This window comes from Puntigrus tetrazona, chromosome 17 (assembly GCF_018831695.1).
Source record: "Puntigrus tetrazona isolate hp1 chromosome 17, ASM1883169v1, whole genome shotgun sequence".
NCBI lineage: Eukaryota > Metazoa > Chordata > Actinopteri > Cypriniformes > Cyprinidae > Puntigrus > Puntigrus tetrazona.
Genome location: NC_056715.1, coordinates 18,598,412 through 18,617,115, shown reverse-complemented (window position 1 = coordinate 18,617,115; position 18,704 = coordinate 18,598,412). Strand labels below are relative to the sequence as shown.

General features: G+C 38.8%; 2 protein-coding genes across 3 annotated transcripts; both read left to right on the top strand.

Annotated features, from left to right (window-relative positions):
- The first annotated feature begins 1,056 nt into the window (after nt 1-1,056).
- atp6v1c2 (ATPase H+ transporting V1 subunit C2) lies at nt 1,057-11,975 on the top strand. The gene is made up of 12 exons (XM_043263484.1): nt 1,057-1,185; nt 2,931-2,998; nt 5,288-5,373; nt 6,545-6,639; nt 6,749-6,840; nt 8,892-8,990; nt 9,078-9,146; nt 9,252-9,344; nt 9,868-9,955; nt 10,486-10,583; nt 10,674-10,803; nt 11,706-11,975. Exons 1-12 carry the CDS (start codon nt 1,057-1,059, stop codon nt 11,799-11,801), a joined length of 1,143 nt encoding a protein of 380 aa, XP_043119419.1. The 3' UTR covers nt 11,802-11,975.
- A 2,406-nt stretch (nt 11,976-14,381) lies between these two features.
- ccr6b (chemokine (C-C motif) receptor 6b) lies at nt 14,382-17,891 on the top strand. Of its 2 annotated transcripts, none has more exons than XM_043263843.1 (2): nt 14,382-14,668; nt 16,117-17,891. In XM_043263843.1, exon 2 carries the CDS (start codon nt 16,132-16,134, stop codon nt 17,194-17,196), a length of 1,065 nt encoding a protein of 354 aa, XP_043119778.1. In that variant the 5' UTR covers nt 14,382-14,668; nt 16,117-16,131; the 3' UTR covers nt 17,197-17,891. The 2 variants fall into 2 exon arrangements, with proteins under 2 accessions (XP_043119778.1, XP_043119777.1); XM_043263842.1 differs by having other exon boundaries at nt 14,382-14,755.
- The last annotated feature ends 813 nt before the right edge of the window (nt 17,892-18,704 follow it).

The following is an 18,704-nucleotide window of genomic DNA, read 5'->3' as shown; positions in this document are numbered from 1 at the left end:
GGACAAAAAGAACACTATTTGCCCATTTATTTTAAACTAAAATGTATGTAAACGTGTTTTCCTGGTTATTTTCAGCTCTAAAATATTTGATGCGCTAGAATTTGGTGAGGGCTCTATGTATTAAAGATTGCAGCTGATAGCCGACAGAGTTGTGACATATAGTCCATGTATTTTGATATTTTGGTAGTCTGATCGTACTTTCCTATCCAATAAAAATCCATTTAGTTATTTTTGGGGTGCTTTTTGGCTTTTTGCTTGGTAAAATGTGCGAGGAGAGGTGTTCCTCTCCCTCTCTTACACCGAACTCAACCAAACTGAGCATGTAATGATACTTAAAAAAGTGTCAGGAAACAATTTCAGCATCAGGGAACGCAATATGAGAAGAGCGCGTGTCTCATTATGGTAATGTTTGCACACAACACCTGTTCTCTCACAATGCTTTAACAGCGATCACTTTACATAACAGTCCACTGTCTTACCTCGCATACCTCATGAAGTTCACTTACCCTTATCATATCAATTCACTTATAATTCAGTTTTGTACAATTTATCTTCATCTATATGCACTGTTTTACTGTATGCCAATGCACAGTAAACATGACTAACCACAGGTAAGTGAGAATCTACTATTGTTCTAAATGTATCGATAAACTTGTAAAACTTTTGCTTTTAAAGATGCACGCTGAATTAAACATGAATGTGCATTGATTAAATATAAACCATGAAACATATACATAAGTTTTCCCAAAGGTGCATGGTTTTTCTATATCATGAAATACTTGAAATGATTCGAATCATGCACACTAATGGGTTTTGTAAAAGCCGAAGATGGATCTCCCAGACTGCTTCATTGGCTGATCTTGATGAGGTATTACCTCATTTACTCTCATCATAAAACTTTAGTGCCTTTAGAACATGAGAATTGTGCTCGTCTGTCTGAGAAACCTAATCTTCTCAGACACTGTAGTCAGCAAACCAGGGATACAGTCAGCCACTGGTCAATGTGCGTCCACTAGAATTCATAACTGGACTCGTTCACAGGTGGGAAGAACCGGCATGATGGAGTTCTGGTTGATTTCAGTTCCTCTGGATAAAGTCAGCTGTCAGTCTTTAGAGAAACTCAAACGGGTCTCAGCCAAAACAAGTCTGACCATGAGCTCCAGATTTCACATCCCAGAGCTGAAGGTAAGGGAAAAACTCTTCTTCTAAGACTTCTGGGCTCTCCGGTGCTGCACTATAGGCCAGTTTGAGGCTCACAGATGAAAACTGTTGCTTAAGGGAAATAATCAATGGACAGTAAACAATTATAAAATATGTTCTTTCTTAGACACTTTCCATGAATAGAGTAAAAGTCAGTAAAAATATGTGCCAATGCTTAAATCACATGTTAGCGCAACCGTTTTATTTCTTTGTATAATTTATCATAGCATTACAAATACTTTGAAAACAGTGTTCAATTGTTGAGGCTGATACATACATATTCTATGATTGAATAAAATGAGATTTCTGCTGCCTTCAAGGTCACACGCCGAAGCCCAAAACATAATACAGAAGTAGCCTCAACAAAGCAAAATAATTACACTGTCATCACCAATAAATATTGTACTTAAGAATTAAAAATGACTTATGATATCATGATAATATTAGTAAATAAGTAATATTTGAGCGATTCCCTCATTATCACTCTATATAGATTATAGGTATATCACATTAAGTTGCCTAGGTTACAGAGCAGGATTTTTACCATATTTCAGAATTATATTATTTAGAGTTCTGTCCATATTGAAAATTCTGAAAACCTAAATTCTGAATTGTAAATTATTTCAATAAAGCTGAAATAAAAAAGCGAAATAAAGCTGTGAATCTGTAAATTGTTTCAAACTTGCTTCTTTGTTCAAATTAAGGTATTTGTAAAAATGTAGGTAATCAAGCAGTTGATGGCAATAGTATAGAAAAAATATTATTGAAGTGAATGGCTACCGTTAAGGTTGAGTGATACTTAATATACTATTCATTTTAAGTGGACTGCTTCCAAAAGCCATAGGGTACCACCCAAGCAAATATTGCTTCATGACACAGACCGTATTTGTCTGAAGAAAGCTGTTTTGCTAAATACAAATGCAGTGGGTCCAGATTCTGCTGAATCAAATTGATACTTCAACCAAAAAGTTCAATCACAATAACTCTGTCGTTTACTCAACTTCATGTCAACCTGTTCTTCTGCTTAACACAACAGAAGATTTTTGGAGAATGTTGATAACCAAACAGTTTTGGTGCCCATAGCCCATTCATTCTCAATATATCTTCCTTTATGTTCAATAGAAAAAAAATATTCATACAGTCTTGGAACAACATGAAGGTGGGCAAATAATAAGAGTTTTTGGTGAATTCTTGACAAAATGAGAAAATGGGTCTTCCAAAGACTTGGGAAATTCTGCCGCTCAACAGCATCTGCCGTTGTTTGGATTAAAAAGGCAGCCTTCGCCCAAAAAGTTCATCTTTAAAAATACACTTTTCACCTTTAACTTTAATTAACAGAAGTTTAAGTTTGTATAGAATGATAATGGATAGCATGAGTTCCATTTACCAACCATGTGACTGGTTTTGAATTGCCCTGTCTTGGCAACATGACTCTAGTTCGTGACCAAATTGTTCCATATGAATTAATGGATTTAAAAAGAGCCTAACCGTGCGAGTGTCTGAGCATCAAAACTGGTGTTAGATTGCCTCCTTGGTCTCAACTTCCCGAAAACTGTCTTCAGAAATTCCTGGAAAGATGTTGGTGTTTTCGTGGTAAAACCTTATATTGACTACATGCAAATCATATATATGTATTTGGGAGGCGTGTGGTATAAATCTCAGCATGTGAGAGGCGATATTGTTATGTTCGATTAATCTATACTGGTATTTCTGTTGTGAAATTTCTGAAGGTAGGAACGCTGGATGTGCTGCTGGGGGTCTCTGATGACCTGTCCAGACTGGACTCATATACAGAGGGGTAAGCCCTATTGCTTACATATAAATACATCATGTGCTCATTACTGAACTGCTGTCTATATTATAATACAGTCCGGTAATAATAGATCTCTGTCCTTAAGCATATGTTTCTACAACTATAGCAACCAGAGTTACTTAAAATAGTTTTTAGGGTGTGATTCTAAAAATGGAAAATTTTTAGTCATCTTTATAACAGCATAGTAGATACTTAGAGATAACTGTATCTCCAATGTAATGTCCCAATTGCCTACTGAGACATGACAAGGAATGACGGTAGACTTAGGAAAACACAGGTCTTAAATACTCAAACTAAACGAGATTAAACAAACACAGGTGGGACAGGAACGTAACCAAATATGGGCATACAAAAACCAGGTCATAGGGAACGCATGAGACGGAAAACACAACACAAACACAAGCCTGGCAGTATCTGGTAGTTTGAGGAGCCATGGCAGATCAGGGAAGACCATGGCAGAGCAGATGGTCCTCTTGGGACTCTCCACAGGTCAGGAGACCTCTTTGGGCTAGGCTGAGACCAACAGTCCTCCTTGAGCCGGACGTGGTGACGGGGGCTTTCTCAGGGGTGACCTCAGGAACCGCTTCCATCAAAGCAACTAGAGAAGCAAGGAACAGGACAGGAGAAGCGGTCTGCTTTGGACAAGCCCCTATGGATAAGACAAGGCCAACTAGAATTACTCCTGTGAACTTCAGGGGACATGACTTGACTCTGGTCAGTTGACTATAAACAGAGGCTAGAGCCGACACTGGAGTGAACTCTGCAGCTGGAGCCAACAGCCTTTTCCTCATCCGGTTCCTCCTTTGCCTTGAGGTGAGGGGGACAGCCGGCGGCCTTGACTTTATAGCGACTGGCAAACTTTTACAGAAAAATATAACTGTGTATGAGTGTCTGACTGAGGCAGGCGGGACTGACGGTGGGCTAATTCGATCTCAGGGCCGGACACTCTCAGTAGATCCCTTCTCTCCAGTCCTTTTGTATCTGGGAGGTCCACGGGGCGACGTTAGGTGAGGAACCGCATGCCAGTTTCCATGATCCATGAGTTCCACGATCCATGAAACTTTTCAAAAATGGAAAACAAAAGGAGGAGAATGGGCGCCACTTGAGAAACTCAAAATACCAGTCTTTAATAAACAATTCAAAACAGGGTACCGTAAGGTAGGGAGAGACTCACATGAAGCACAACATGGACATTTAATACCAGATGCTATACTATATTAAATAAAGCACACAAATCTATAATAAAATGTCCCTCACATGGCTCCTCGGGGGTGAGAAAAGGCCTCTTGCAGCGAATCCATGCATTTTTGAAAAATAAACACCTATATTTCAAGCGTAATGGAAACGTTTTTCTTACTTCCGCTAACGGACGCAGACGTAGGATGTACTGCATTGCTTGATTAGTGACGAGTGCGGAGAGAGAAAACAAAACAAAACGCCAGTCATGAGTTAGAAGTACACGCCGAACTAAGGATTTATAAAGAAAAATATATTTGTTACATTAATATATTGTGATATTTCCAAGAAGGACTATTGATCAGACTGATGTGTTTTATAGCACGTTTACCTCTGTTTGTGTCGTGGGAAATTTCTCGAGCTGCTGTAATGCAATTATCAGTGAGTCACTCAATCCAGTCGAGTCCAGTTTCAGGTGCCACCTGACATGAATCTTCCTGTCTCAGCTGCAATGTTTATGTGTTGTGGAAACTGCCCTCTCTTTTACTCCTTTCTCTCTTTCAGTCTGCGATATCCATTCATATGACTTCCAGACAAGGTTACACTGGGTTCAGGTGCTGGGGTGATCTTTGGGGTCATAGCTCTAAGTGTGAATACTATGCTTAATTATCATTAACCTGACTGAAAGATATTTTGCAATATTATCTCCAATATATCTCCAATAGATATCTCCAATATTACTAAATATTTAATGCAAACAGCATTATTATATGACCTCATTATCTTGTCCAGTTATTGCATCTATGTTATATATTTCTGAATGTAACACGTTCAGTAATTTCACTTTAATGGCAACAATACATTATCACGTTAATGTAAGTGTAAGTGTACACTCCTTAAGTAGCCTTTTAAGTCATTATTAAATATCTTCAAATTCTGTTTTAATATGCTTTACTTATTTCTGAATGAAAGAAGTAAATAAATGCTATAAAAAGTGTAAGTTTCATAATAAATTGTACACAAACCAGGTATGTTTCAAGTATAGATGCTTAACCAAGACTGTACTCTTCTGCTTTCTCTTGTACCACTTTAAAACAGCGTGTTGCGTCAGACCTCTCAGTGTTTGGGTGAGGTGATGGAAGAGTTCAGTGGAAAACTCCTGGAGAGCATGCTGGCCAACGGAGGTGAGTGAATGTGGGGAGCACTCCTCTGTAACGGCTAAACCTGTTCCGTAAGAAAGCAGAGAAGAGCTCATTAGCAGAAGGCCACCTCCTCTGAGCCAGGCCATGTTCACCGCAAGATCAAGTTACAAAAGATATAAACATGGCTTAACTTAAGTGTTACAAACCATGCAAAAGATCATTTCCTTGCAAGATTGTCTCGTTTCTTCGGTTGTTAATCAAAAGTCTCGGCAATGCTTTGTTCATATTTCCAGCAGAGCACAGGACTCTTCAGAAAGATCATCAGTCACCACTGAAATCGTACTTCCAGACTATACAAGGTATACTAACTTTCTGAGCTAGTATTAGCTAGTATATTCAACTTAATTGTATCGATTACACGCTTGCAAAATTAAAAGTATTTGTTCAGAACTGCTAATAAAATATTAATGAAATACTAAAGAGAGGATTTCATGACTGTTTCTTAACACTTTTTGAACAAATACGTTTTGAAGAAATGCCCTTTGTAATAATGGCAAATTAAAAGTTTTACATGTTAGAATAATTATTTTTAATATTCCTTTGATGTGAATTAAAGTACATGTTTTGATGTGCTGACATGAGCTACTAAAGCCTATGTGAAGTGTGTTTAATTGAACTACACTGTGTATTTGATGTTTCATTTAAAGTTAATGTTGTACATGACACACATATAGTTATGAATTTTAAAAATATTTATGTATATCATGTATTTTAAATTAAATACATAAACCTAAAACATTTTTCTTAAATATATCTTGAAAATATACTTGCATGCATTTGTATTTATATACCAGCCATTTAAATGTCATATTTGTAGACAAAAACTTTTATTTTGTATGCGATTAATTGCGATTAATCATTTAAACAGCACTAATTAAAATCCATTTTACTTTATCATTGCCAGTACATTCAGAAATGTGATCTTTAGCAGTATAGGTTTTTATGAAGTACTATAAAAAAGGTGTCCATTGAATTCCACACTAAGTGAAACTGACTGAATCCTCATAATTTAGACACTTTTGTTTTTCATCGTTCCACACAAATTATTAAAGGATGTATTCTGCATAGTAAATATGAAATCACTTTATCTGCCTGCTGTTGTTATTATGCCACTGTGTAGCTTATATCGTTGACTTGTGTCTTGTTGTTTCAGTGGATTTGGCAACATATGTGACCAGATTTCAATGGGACAGAGCCAAATACCCCACTGCACAGCCTCTGAAAACCCTCGCTGACATCATCTCCAAAGTATACACCTTATATAAAACAACTTTTTAAAGAATTACAACTATTTGTTTCTATATGTCTATTCTATTGTGTGAATGTTTGTCTGTGTGGGTGGTTGTGTGTGTGTTAGCAAGTTTCTCAGGTGGACACCGAGTTGAAATCCCGCAGAGCAGCTTACAGTCATGTGAAAGCCAGTATTCAAAGCTTTGAGCGAAAAACTGAGTGAGTTTTCATATCTTCAAGCAGGGAATTTTCTATGAAAACATATATAATATATTTTAACATAGCAGAAAATGTAGCTAAACCTTTGAAAAATCCTGCTCCTCGGACAGAGGGGTGCAAAAAGTGAGTACTGGTATTCCCACATGAAAGAGGCTCGAGGAAGCAGCGACTCTCACTGTTGAAGACTACTAAGCAGAAGGCCGATCTGAGGACCGTCCTTCTTGCCAAGAGGTCTTCGACAAAGAAGCTCTGACGGTCATGCCTATGGGCTTATCAAGGCATCTGCCTGAAAACATAGCGGCTCTGGGGAACTTGCAACCTCCCCCAAGGGTCTCCCATTACAATCGAGGTCAGTCTCAAGAGACTGATTACCATAGTAGATTTGATGGCAGCGTGGAAGCTTCTGCCAAATATCTCAAAATAGGTCCTGCAGACTGTAGAAAGAGCTTACAGTATTCAGTTTGGTTCTTCTCTGCCTCCTTTCAACAGGATTGTTTCCACTGTGGTGGGTTTGCTGTTAGATACTCTGCTGAGGAAGGAGGCCTCATGAAAGAGAATCTGGGTCCTACAGCTGCTAATTCATTTTTCCAAGCACGGATAGATGGTGGTGGTCTTCTATCAACCACCAAGGAGGTCTGCATTCACTCCTCTTTACAAGCTGATGCACCAGATCCTTGTGTGGTCCCAGGGAAAACACCTTTTAATAAGAACAGTTCACATCCCTGGGCATCTCAACACGGGAGCAGATATCCTGCTGAGACAGAGGCAGAGACCCAGGGAATGGATCTGGAGAGCATTTTGGCCAGGCACAGGTGGACCTCTTTGTGACTCGAGAGACTAAGCAATGTCCCCTCTGGTACTCTCTAGCTCTAGCCATGGTACAAATTTGCCTGAGGCTTCGTCTGTACGCTTTTCTAGAGAGAGTGCACCGGGACGGGATTAGTAGCCCTGTTCTGCCCATTTTCAATGGTTCTACATAGGAGATTTGCATGAGGAAGAATCTCCTCTCACAGGAGGGGGGCACCATTCTTCACCCCTGCCCGAAGCTGTGGCCTCTGAGAGGGCATTACTCGCAGCATCCAGCATCTCAACTGAGTTTGTTGAGACCATCCTCCATTCGAGTGCTCTTTCTACAAGGAAACTGTACAGACTGAAGTGGTGTAGAGATCATCAGCTTGACCCAGTTACGTAACTACCCAGATGGTATAATGCTAGAAGTCTTGCAGGCTAGATTCTATGCAGGCTTGACCCGCTTTACCCTGAAGATGTATGTGGCGGCTATATTGGCTTACCATGCCCCTCTGGGTAGTGAGTCCGTGTGAAGACAGCTCTTGGTTGCACACGTTTCCTCCGTGGTGCACTGTATGACCACGGGTTCCACCTTAGGACCGGCCCATGGTCTTGGAGGCTCTCTACAAACCTCCATTCGAGCCTATTGAGAAGATTGCAGATAGAGAACTGACACTTAAAATTGTCTTCTTGCTAGCTATCACTTCATTGAAATAGTCAGAGCCCTCCTTCCTAGACTTTGCGCCTGGCTTAGTCAGAAGTTTTTCGTACCATAGACCTGGGTACGTCCCTAAAGTGCCCTCCTCATTACCACAGCTTGTCATACTCCAGGCATTCTGTCCTCCCTTTCGGGAGACAACCAGCAGAAGCTGAATTACACGTCCAGTGTGAGTATGATATACAGAAGCTCATTCTGTCAGAAGCGGCCTCTGTGTTTACCTCACATGCTTTTATAGCTTCCTGGTAATACGTCACCCCATCCGTGAAGTAGCGCCAATCCATTGGACTGATTACACACATGATTCAGAGCGTGGTCACGCTGAAGGCATTGCCAAAGCGTTCAATGCAGCATCTCGTTCCTTACAGAGTTACATACGTAACATTGAGACGTTTCGCAGGAACACAAAATGTCCCCTTAGGTACTTCGTAAATTTCCCCTCTAAATGTAAGAATGTAAAATTAGGTTTTTAGTTTTGAAATGTGGCCTGTTCAATGTAAGATTCAAACAAAACTTACCAATCACTACTGCTGTATTTAACCAGGGGAAGCTTGCAGACCTGTGCGTTGAGCAACATTGTGAAAAAGGAAGACTTGGTTTTGAATTCAGAGTACCTCACGACATTGATAGTTGTGGTGTCCAGGTCAGTGTGAACTCTGAGAGCAGATCTTAGCTCACATATTACTGATCAAGCATTTTTCTGAATGCATTTGTTACATTATTTCGATAGAATGGCATATGGACTATGGGAGAAGACATATGAGTCGATGTCAAAGTTTGTGGTTCCTCGTTCCAGCAGGTTGGTCCCATGTTTTTTTTTTTTATTTATGGTCTCTATGGTCATGGGAAATCTGAAACTAATCTTTTGCATTACATAATAACTATGTTTATATTTGTATAACAGGAAATTGGTTGAGGATGCAGATGCAGGGATTTTCACAGTAACCCTGTTTAAGAATGTCATTGCCGAATTCAAATCCAATGCCAAAAAGCACAAGTAAGCTTACTCGCAAATCTTTACTATACAGCCTTTTTTAAAAATAAGCAAGACATAGAAAAAGAGTGCATTAAAATACTTAAGTGAATGTAATATTTTTGGACATTTTTTTGGATGTTCATTTCAAATAAAAGAAAATGTATCATATTTTAATTTAATCTTAAATGCAATTATAAAGCTTTAGAGTGCTTTGATGCGCCTCTTGAGTAGGGCTGAAATTATATTCATAAACAATTTCATAATCATATCTATTGAGTAAAACCCGGAGGGACAATTTGCCTCAAGTTCACTTAAGATCACTCAAGTACATATTAGTATACCTAAATACAATATTTCAGTAAGTTTTTAAAGTGTACTGCACCTTCGACAGTTTTTAAACTTTTATTTCTGAATTTTTTTTTATACTTTTAAGAATTTAAGTACTCTGCATGCACATATTTGAGACACTTTGTTGTTAATCAATGTTGATTTGCCTCTATGGGTATTTAGGCTTAACAAAGAAACTATTTATTTCTGTGGCCAGGTTTACAGTGCGAGAATACAACCTGGATGAAGCTGAGAAGCAAAAGCAGGAGATAGGCCGTCTCACTGTGGATAAGAAGGAACTGTATGTAAGTAAATCCTAAAACTGAGAGCCTGTATTCTTTTTCATCATATAAACTCTAAACAATGTTCATTTTAAGTTCTTTCTTAAACAGTTTACAGAGAAAACACTGACCACAGAACTGATCAAATAAACATTTCGCATCAATCATTCTTCTACATGTTCACCCGTGTTTGGATGCAAACTGCTGCTTTTTTCCCCCCTTTTTCACACTTTTTAAAAATGTTGTGTCACAAACACCAGATAAAAATGTGTATTGTCATATTTCAGTAGACTACGGAATGAAAACAGTTAACCTTAGCATTCTCACAGGACATAGTGGTAAATGTATATACCAATATTTTAGTTTGTTGGAAGTTATATGTATTTTTGATCATCATGATGGAATAATGAGAGGATATTTGGGGGATTCGTTAAGAATATTCCAGCGATAATCTCTGAATTATTAAAAAATTAATGACTGCATGACCTGGTTGAGTTTTATTCAATGTCTAAAGAATCAGTGCAATGATATTTTATGCTTATTTGTCCAAACAGAGAACTTTTGTGTGCTGGCTAAAGGTAAATTTCAGTGAGATCTTTGTAGCCTGGATTCACATCAAGGTCCTCCGTACATTCGTTGAGTCAGTCCTCAGGTAAAATATCCACTTGAAGAAGTAAATGAAATAAATCATGGATAAATGGATAAACGCAAAAATCACTGCAATTGCTCTGCTGTTGGTTAGGTACGGTCTGCCGGTCAGTTTCCAAGCTATTTTGCTACAACCCACTAAGAAGAGTAGGAAGCAGCTAAGGCAGCAGCTCAACTCTTTATTCAAACACCTCGACCCAGCAGCTGCAACCGGTAAAGCAGATGTAAGCGTTTTCATTCACTTTTTATACCTGAATTCCCATTTCCAAAGCGACACACCATTAAAGGATTGGTGAAACCAAAAAGTGTTGTTGGAAAAAATGATATTTTTGCATAGCCATCAATGGAAAAAGATCCTCTTTAATACCAGATGGTGTAGTTACTACATCTACTAGCATTTCAGCTACTCACCCTCATGTTATTTTAAAGCAGTGTGAATTCATATTTCTTCCGTGAAACACAAAAGAGAAAATTCTGTTGTAACGAATGGGGACTTAAGTGTTAAAACTTCATAAATCACACAATAATACACTTGAAATACCTCATAAATATTGTCATTGTTGTAGTCCACATGAGCTCCATTTCAATGTGTTTTAAAGCCATATACAACAATCAGAAATTAATGTTTTGACATGACAATTTTTAGAGCCGCTCAATGACATTAGCTGTTCACATTTACATATTTGGTTTGGGATATTGCAAAAAACAAAAACAAAACTACAATGAAAACAGCAAATTTACAGAATAATTTCCTGGATGCACATCAAAATGTTTGACTTTGCCTCAACATATAATATAATTAGATAGAATGGCAATAACATTTCACCCCATTTGTTTTATTCAGTCAGAAGTACCTGAGCCAAAGACTGCTGCCAAAGAGATTTGGTATAATTACCTCCCAGAACTGGCTCACAGTTTTGCGTTCCCAAAAATCAGCCATCCAAACACAATGACAGCAGTTGTTTTTGCTATTTGTCTGTGTGCTCTAAGGCTCAGGTGATATATTATGTAAGAAAAAAGAGTCCGAGGCTTTCATGATTGCAGCAACTTTTTATGTTTTTTGATAGTTTGCATTATTTGCCCAGAAAGTGAAGATTTGTTTTTCTCTTGCTGTTATTTGTCCTAGGTGGGGCTTGATATCCCAGATGGAAACACCAGCCAGCAGGAATATTACTCCTACATCTGTTATCCTATCAAAATTCATTTAGTGGATCCAAGTTAATGCTAAATCATAGAATAACCTCATTTGGCCCTTTTTTTTTTTTGCATCTTGCAGATTTAAATAAACCCTGACAAACAAATGGAAGACATGGTTATTGAGTGTGAACTTTATGACCTGTCATATTTGAAGTTCTGAAGACAGATACATTTACTTGGGAACTACAATTTTTGTTGCCAAATTACAGAATCACCAGAATTACAAATTATGTAATCAACCCCAGGTGTTATACGCTGGAAATGCATCATACTAAATATACAATAAAGTACTATAAAAAATAGGTGAGGACTTGGCCATCACCCGGGCTGAAGTCCCCAAGGTAGTTAAGAAGCTCCTTGGTCCACCGGAGTGGACGAGATCCGAGATGTTGTGGGCTGTCTTGGCTGACACGCCTCTGCAGCATCGAGTGCAGGCTGGGCAGACCGGGGTGGTGGTTCCTCTTTTTAAGAAGGGGGACCGAAGGGTGTGTTCCAACTATAGGGGGAATCACACTCTTCAGCCTCCGCGGGAAAGTCTATGCCAGGGTACTGGAGAGGAGAATTCGTCCTGTTAGTCGAATCTCAGATCCAGGAGGAACAATGCAGTTTTCGTTCTGGTCTTGGAACCAGCTCTATGCCCTCTGCAGGGTACTGGAGGGTTCATGGGAGTTTGCCCAACCAGTCCACATGTGCTTTGCGAATTTGAAGAAGGCATTAGACCGTGTCCCTCACGGTGTTCTGTGGGGGGTGCACTGGCAGTATGGGGTCCGAGGCCCTTTGCTAAGGGCTGTCTGGTGCTTGTATGATCGGAGCAGGATCTTGGTTCACACAGCCGACAGTAAGTCAGACTTGTTCCCGGTGCATGTTGGACTCCGACAAGGCTGCCCTTTGTCATTGGTACGTTATCTTTAAGAACAGGATTTTTAGGCGCAGCCACTGGGAGGAGACCCAGGAACAGGACACCCTGGAGGGACTATGTCTCTCAGCTGGCCTGGGAATGCCTCTGTATTCCCCCGGGAAGAGCTGGAGAAAGAAGTCTGAGCATTCCTACTCTGAATGCTGCCCCTACAAACAAGCTGAGTGTTCACAGAGTGCTGCATCCAAGCATGTTAACAGAAAGTTGAGTGTGGAAGAAAAAGATGCGCAACCAACCGAGAGAACCACAGCCTCATGAGGATTGTCAGTCAAAATTGATTCAAGAAGAATGAAGAAAAGCCACATACATGTATATCTTCCATGGCCTTTATCAATTTTGGATGAACTATACCTACAGTGGGATTGACTGTCACCATGGTAACCACACCATATACTGGTAAAACAGTTTCCTTTTTTAGATCAGGCCGTGTAAATAGATCAATCCAACAAACCTTTATACTATGTTTAACACTGTAAGCCTGGCATAATGAAATAACGTTATGTTATATAACCTGAAAACAACATCTAATGATTTTTTTTGTTTGTTTTTATATTTTATTTGTTTTTACCTTTTTTGCACGAAATAGGCTGATATCAGATAAGTAAAATGCAGGATTAATTCCTTCTGCCATCATTTTGTAAAGCTTCGCTACTTCACCAGCATATACAATAGCAGTCTGAAAGAATAAAACAAGACGTCTCGGATGACTATTTGACGCAGCTGCAAAGCGTAATGCTTTATTGTTTGTTTTGTAGGTCAGACAATTTGCATATCAAAAGTCGTCCTAAAATGATTAAATGTCAAACGCCAACACAAGCATACACACACACTGACACGAAAACCCATCGCTCATTACGATGCAACTGTATCATGCGGACTCAATTCTAGCTTGTAGATTAGATTGGATTAGATTAGATTAGGTTTTATTTTCATTGCACATGTAAGGTACAAGCTAACAAAATGCATCTAACCAGAAATGCAATAAGCAGGAGTATAGGATATACACTGCGTATAATTTTACATATGTACAAAAAGATAAAGAGGTGTTATGGGCATCATTTACAGATTTCTGTTCATTTTTGATCAGTGTGACGTAAAGATGGGTGTATTATGAACATACTACACAGATAAACTGTGCAGTAAATGTATGTAAACTATAAGCAAAAATAAACTATGAACGCAGACGGATATGAATAAGCTATATAAACACTATAGTGCAATTGAAAAACAATTGTGCAAACATTGAAAGCGTATACTGCGCTTCTCATTCATTTCTGGGGTTTCCGTAAACAGTGACTGAATTTTGCACAACTCTGACTGAAACTCAATGCATCAAAATACTCAAAATAATGTGATTGGTTATTACGGCCCATGTGATCCAAGTTGACCGTTTCAGTTTCTCCAACAGTAAGTAACACAGACCCTCTCTAGTAAGACAAACTCCAAGTCTGACAGTGTATATACAACCCAATAATGTCCATTTCCTATTTCCTGTCACGTGATCAGTGATCACAAGCAGGCCCAGCCCAGTCTCATACGTGAAACCATTAAAATAGGTAATGGAATAAAATGGCTGAGACATCATGTAAATTAAATCATTGTCATATGACAGTGTCACAAGACAATGCAGCAATTCTCTCTGTTCCTCTGTTTACTTCTCAGTTTTTGTTTGTTGAGGTCAGCTGATCCATATCTCATCTACTTATAAAGATATCAGAGGTTTACTGGAAGAGATTGATGTAACGTCTTCGAAAGACCAGTCCCTTAAACTTTGTTTTATACATATTTAAGTGATCAAAGCTTTCCCTGTAGGTGGTAAAAAAGCCAAGTAGGCATTGCCATCTGCGTAGGAGGGAAAAAAGGCCATCAAAGAAGAAGGCTCATCAGATAGCAGAACCGGTAACAACAGAGGCATTTTATGAACTACACCGATAGTGGGCTGGCCTATAGCAACAAAAAGGGACACACTCAAACAGGTGCGTCACATTTCACACGTGAACTCTCGAAATATTCCTCTCCTATCAAATCAGAAAGAAGAACTGTGAAGAAGAGGCTGCTTTGAGGTACAGTATCGATTTGATCGAAGTGCATTTGTTTGCGTTTTAGTTTTCGAAATAGATGGCTGAACGTTAGAATTACGTGAACGTACATTTATTTATGCAGTGTGCAGCGTCTTTCAAAGCAGGGATAAACAGGAAAATAACTTTTTAATAATGTTGTAAAATTAATGAGCTATGAAATTATTTTATTTGCACTTTAAGCTGCTATACGGACGGAAAAATTGTCGTTATTTTCGTAAGTTTTGTTCTCATCTGTCAGCGTTACCCGTCAGTTAAACCTATAATATTAGCGTGTTTTTATGCTTATTTACAGCTGGACATAAATTGTGCCTAAACATTTTATTTCCCATTTATTATCATTTTTATGAAGGGTAGGATTGATCATTATCTAAACCGTTTTTTTCTCATTAAATAAATGTGCAGATATAAACCTGCAGTACTGTGTTTGTTTTGCAGCGGGTACAGAAAGCCTTTCATTTTTCATATAGATCACTCTGATATCGTTATCTTATCTGCTATCTGTACAGAAACAGTCATGATGCAGAAACATTTACATAACTTCCTTCTCACACACGCTTCTAGGCAAAATTTGGCATACTTTTGAAAAGAGTACTTACTAGGGTAATATACTAATAGTGCAAACTGTAATGATTTCTGAAATTTTGCCCGTTGATGCATGTCATTTGCAACTAAATAAAATGAATATTTATTGCACTTTACATGAAATTAAATTAGATGAACTTTCAGAAGTCAGTGCATGTTAATATATAATTTCATCATTATTTCAATATGGGTTAAAAAAATGGTTACTAAATTAAATTTCCATTGACCTTATTTTGAAACTGTATTATATTATTCAAAAACATTATAATAAGCGTACTTGGCTTGCACACTAAATCTTTTCTTGTCATACAATTGCTAAAAAAATAACACTCTAGCACACGCCAAATCTGCGAAACCACACACTACTTCTCAGCTGTTGACTTTTTTGGCAAAACAGAACCTGATTTTGTGTTCCCGGGTTAACATCTTGACCCAGGATCAATCGGTGCTTGTGCATCAGTGTCATTCATCTCTTATTTCCTCTAATTTTAGGCATTACTCATAGGTAATGGTCATGACTACATTTTTGTATTAAAATGTCGTTCAAGGAGTAACAAAAGCAAAATCAGGTTCAGCGTGTGTCCTTTTAAACAGTGCACTTTGCAACAGTATCAAATTCAAAGTTCTGACCGTTTTAACCATCTTTTATTGTGCTTTTACATTGCATTATTTGCATTTTTAATACACTTGTTTTCACAAGGAATGAGCTTTTGTTTGCTGTCCTTTTAGATGTTCAGATTTGTTCCTTCTTTTCTTTTTAGGTCAGTCGTACAGTTATGAACGAGTCCACAGATTACGCACATACTGATGATTATGATTATTACGAAAATGCGGCACCTTGTAACCTGACGCAGTTAAACAAACAGCAAGTGGCCATCCTGACCTTCATCTACTCTCTGATTTGCACGCTCGGCCTGCTGGGCAATGTTTTGGTCCTGCTGACCTACGCCTTCTACAAGAAAGGAAAAACCATGACCGATATCTACCTGGTTAACGTGGCCATGGCGGATCTGCTGTTCGTCATCGCCCTACCGCTGATCATCTACAATGAACAGCACGACTGGAGCATGGGCACGTGGGCTTGTAAGTTTCTGAGAGCAGCCTACAGCATGAACGTGTACAGCAGCACGCTCCTGCTGGCCTGCATCAGCGGTGACCGCTACATCGCCATCGTGAAAGCCCGGAGATCGGTTCGGATCCGACACCAAGCTCAGGTTTACAGCCATCTCATCTGCTCGGTCGTATGGACGCTGGCTTTCATCTTGTCTCTGCCTACGCTTATATATTACAAGGAGGACGAAAAGGAATGCATCCTCAGCTTCGATGAGCACAAGCTCGCCAAGATCATGAAGATCCTGATTCCGAGCATGCAGATGGTCCTCGGGTTCCTGGTGCCGCTGATGATCATGATCTTCTGCTACTCCTGCACTATGGTGACTCTGCTCAAAGCACAAAACTTCCAGAAGCACAAGGCAATCCGCGTGGTCCTGGCCGTGGTCTTCGTGTTCGTCCTGTGCCATCTGCCTTACAACATGACGCTTCTGGTCCACACCAGCAAACGCTTCGGTGAGAAGGAATGCAAGGAAGAACAGCTGACTCTGATGACTCTGTCCATTAGCAAGAGCGTGGCCTACCTTCACTGCTGCTTGAATCCCATTCTGTACGCCTTCATCGGGGTTAAATTCAGGAGCCACTTTTGTCAGATCTTCAGAGACTTGCGTTGCCTGGGGCAGCGGTACATTTCAGGACGCTCCTCTCAGCAGACCTCCGAACTGTACGTGTCAACAAACAAACCCGTTGTTGGACAGATCCACGAGAACCAATCATCTTTTTCAATGTGACAGAACTTTTTGAGCGTTTGTTCTCAAGGAAGCAGTGGGCTGTGGTTCATTTGGTGCTTGGTTTGCGTTTTAGTTTAACAGATTACCAAAATGAAACTGAAACTTTTGGCAAACTGTTTGGTTTCATAATAAGGTTCCATTAATGCATTGAGTGACATCTCAGGTCCATTAAATAATATTTATATATCTTTTTTTTGTTGTTGGCCAAATGGCCTCAATTTACGTTGTTTGTTCATGTTAACTAATGTAGTTCAGTCATGTTAATCAATGGAACGCTATTGTTTTCAAAAATTGTAAATATTTTTGTTTACTGAACGTTGTCCTATTCAAATGCTTCTTCACAGTAACTTTATTGTGGGCCGGCTACTACAGCTCATACCTGATTTGCAAGGCAAATGCATATCGGGAAATACATATCAGTCTCATCAACAGTGTGGTATTATACTATGAGTGTTAAGGTAAACAATGCATTCATTTTGTAAAAGAAATAAGCGAGTTTTGAGAAGAAAACCAAAACATTTAAAGATTAACCATGTAAAGTCTGAACTATTATGCATTGCATTATGTTTTGATCGTCTAAATATCATCTTACTGGTAAAGAACAACAACTGCTATATCATGTAAAGCAAGTATCTCATACTGTTTTAAAGATCCCATTAATTTACAAGTTAATAAAAAATGATGAAAGAGCACTGCATTGAAGCAAAACGTGTGTGTGTGTGTGTGTGTGTGTAAACTATCAATTTAGCTTCAATAAAAGTTCAATAAGCTTCAATTTCAGAACTCATTTTCGATTTTGTTTTTACTATTATTTCATATGTCAGGCTGTGCAGGGTGAACATAAAAACTTGATAAATATGATTGCCTGGGCTCTGCCGTGTAGCTGTGTGTGTAACAAAACAGTTTGGTATCATGTAGCATCGTTTTACTACATGTCTTCTAGAGCGTTAGACAGGGACTTTTGGCTTTGTGGTTAGAAAGTATACCTTTGCAAACTTTAGACAATGGCACGCTTCTTCTTCTTCCCCCGAATACAAATGCACATACACAGTTTACTGAAAGCAGTGGGATGATTATTTAAATCTAACTAAATGGGTCACAGAGCAATAAGCTTCCAGATAACGGTTAAACAGAAAAACAGAAATGAAACGCATTATAAATACAACGTCATGACTTGACCTAGAGCGACGTCTAATCCACGAAAGCAGGAAGCATCACGAAAGGAAAGCTCTGCTGGTGAAAGAGGCTTTTCAGTTAATTCAGGGAAGCACAGGTCACTCTCCAGGTGTTTTTTCTATTTAAATCATGCTCATTTTAGTTCCTCGTACTACACCGGTGAACAACACCAAATTTGCATACAGATACAATATAGCATCATAACATACCCACATTAACTTTACAAATTCACCATACAGTTTAACGGACAAAGTTTATAGGTCATTATTATCATTACTACTATTATAATGCTTTTTATTTTTAAAATATAAGGTAGCACTGTGACGCAAAGC

What these genes read in the sequence shown, in the direction of transcription:
- atp6v1c2 (XM_043263484.1), top strand. Translation starts at nt 1,057, where the DNA reads ATGATGGAGTTCTGGTTGATTTCAGTTCCTCTGGATAAAGTCAGCTGT. An exon ending in TTGATAGTTGTGGTGTCCAG is followed by an intron (nt 8,991 to 9,077) that starts GTCAGTGTGAAC and finishes TTATTTCGATAG; the next exon opens with AATGGCATATGGACTATGGG. An exon ending in TCCAATGCCAAAAAGCACAA is followed by an intron (nt 9,345 to 9,867) that starts GTAAGCTTACTC and finishes TTCTGTGGCCAG; the next exon opens with GTTTACAGTGCGAGAATACA.
- ccr6b (XM_043263843.1), top strand. Translation starts at nt 16,132, where the DNA reads ATGAACGAGTCCACAGATTACGCACATACTGATGATTATGATTATTAC.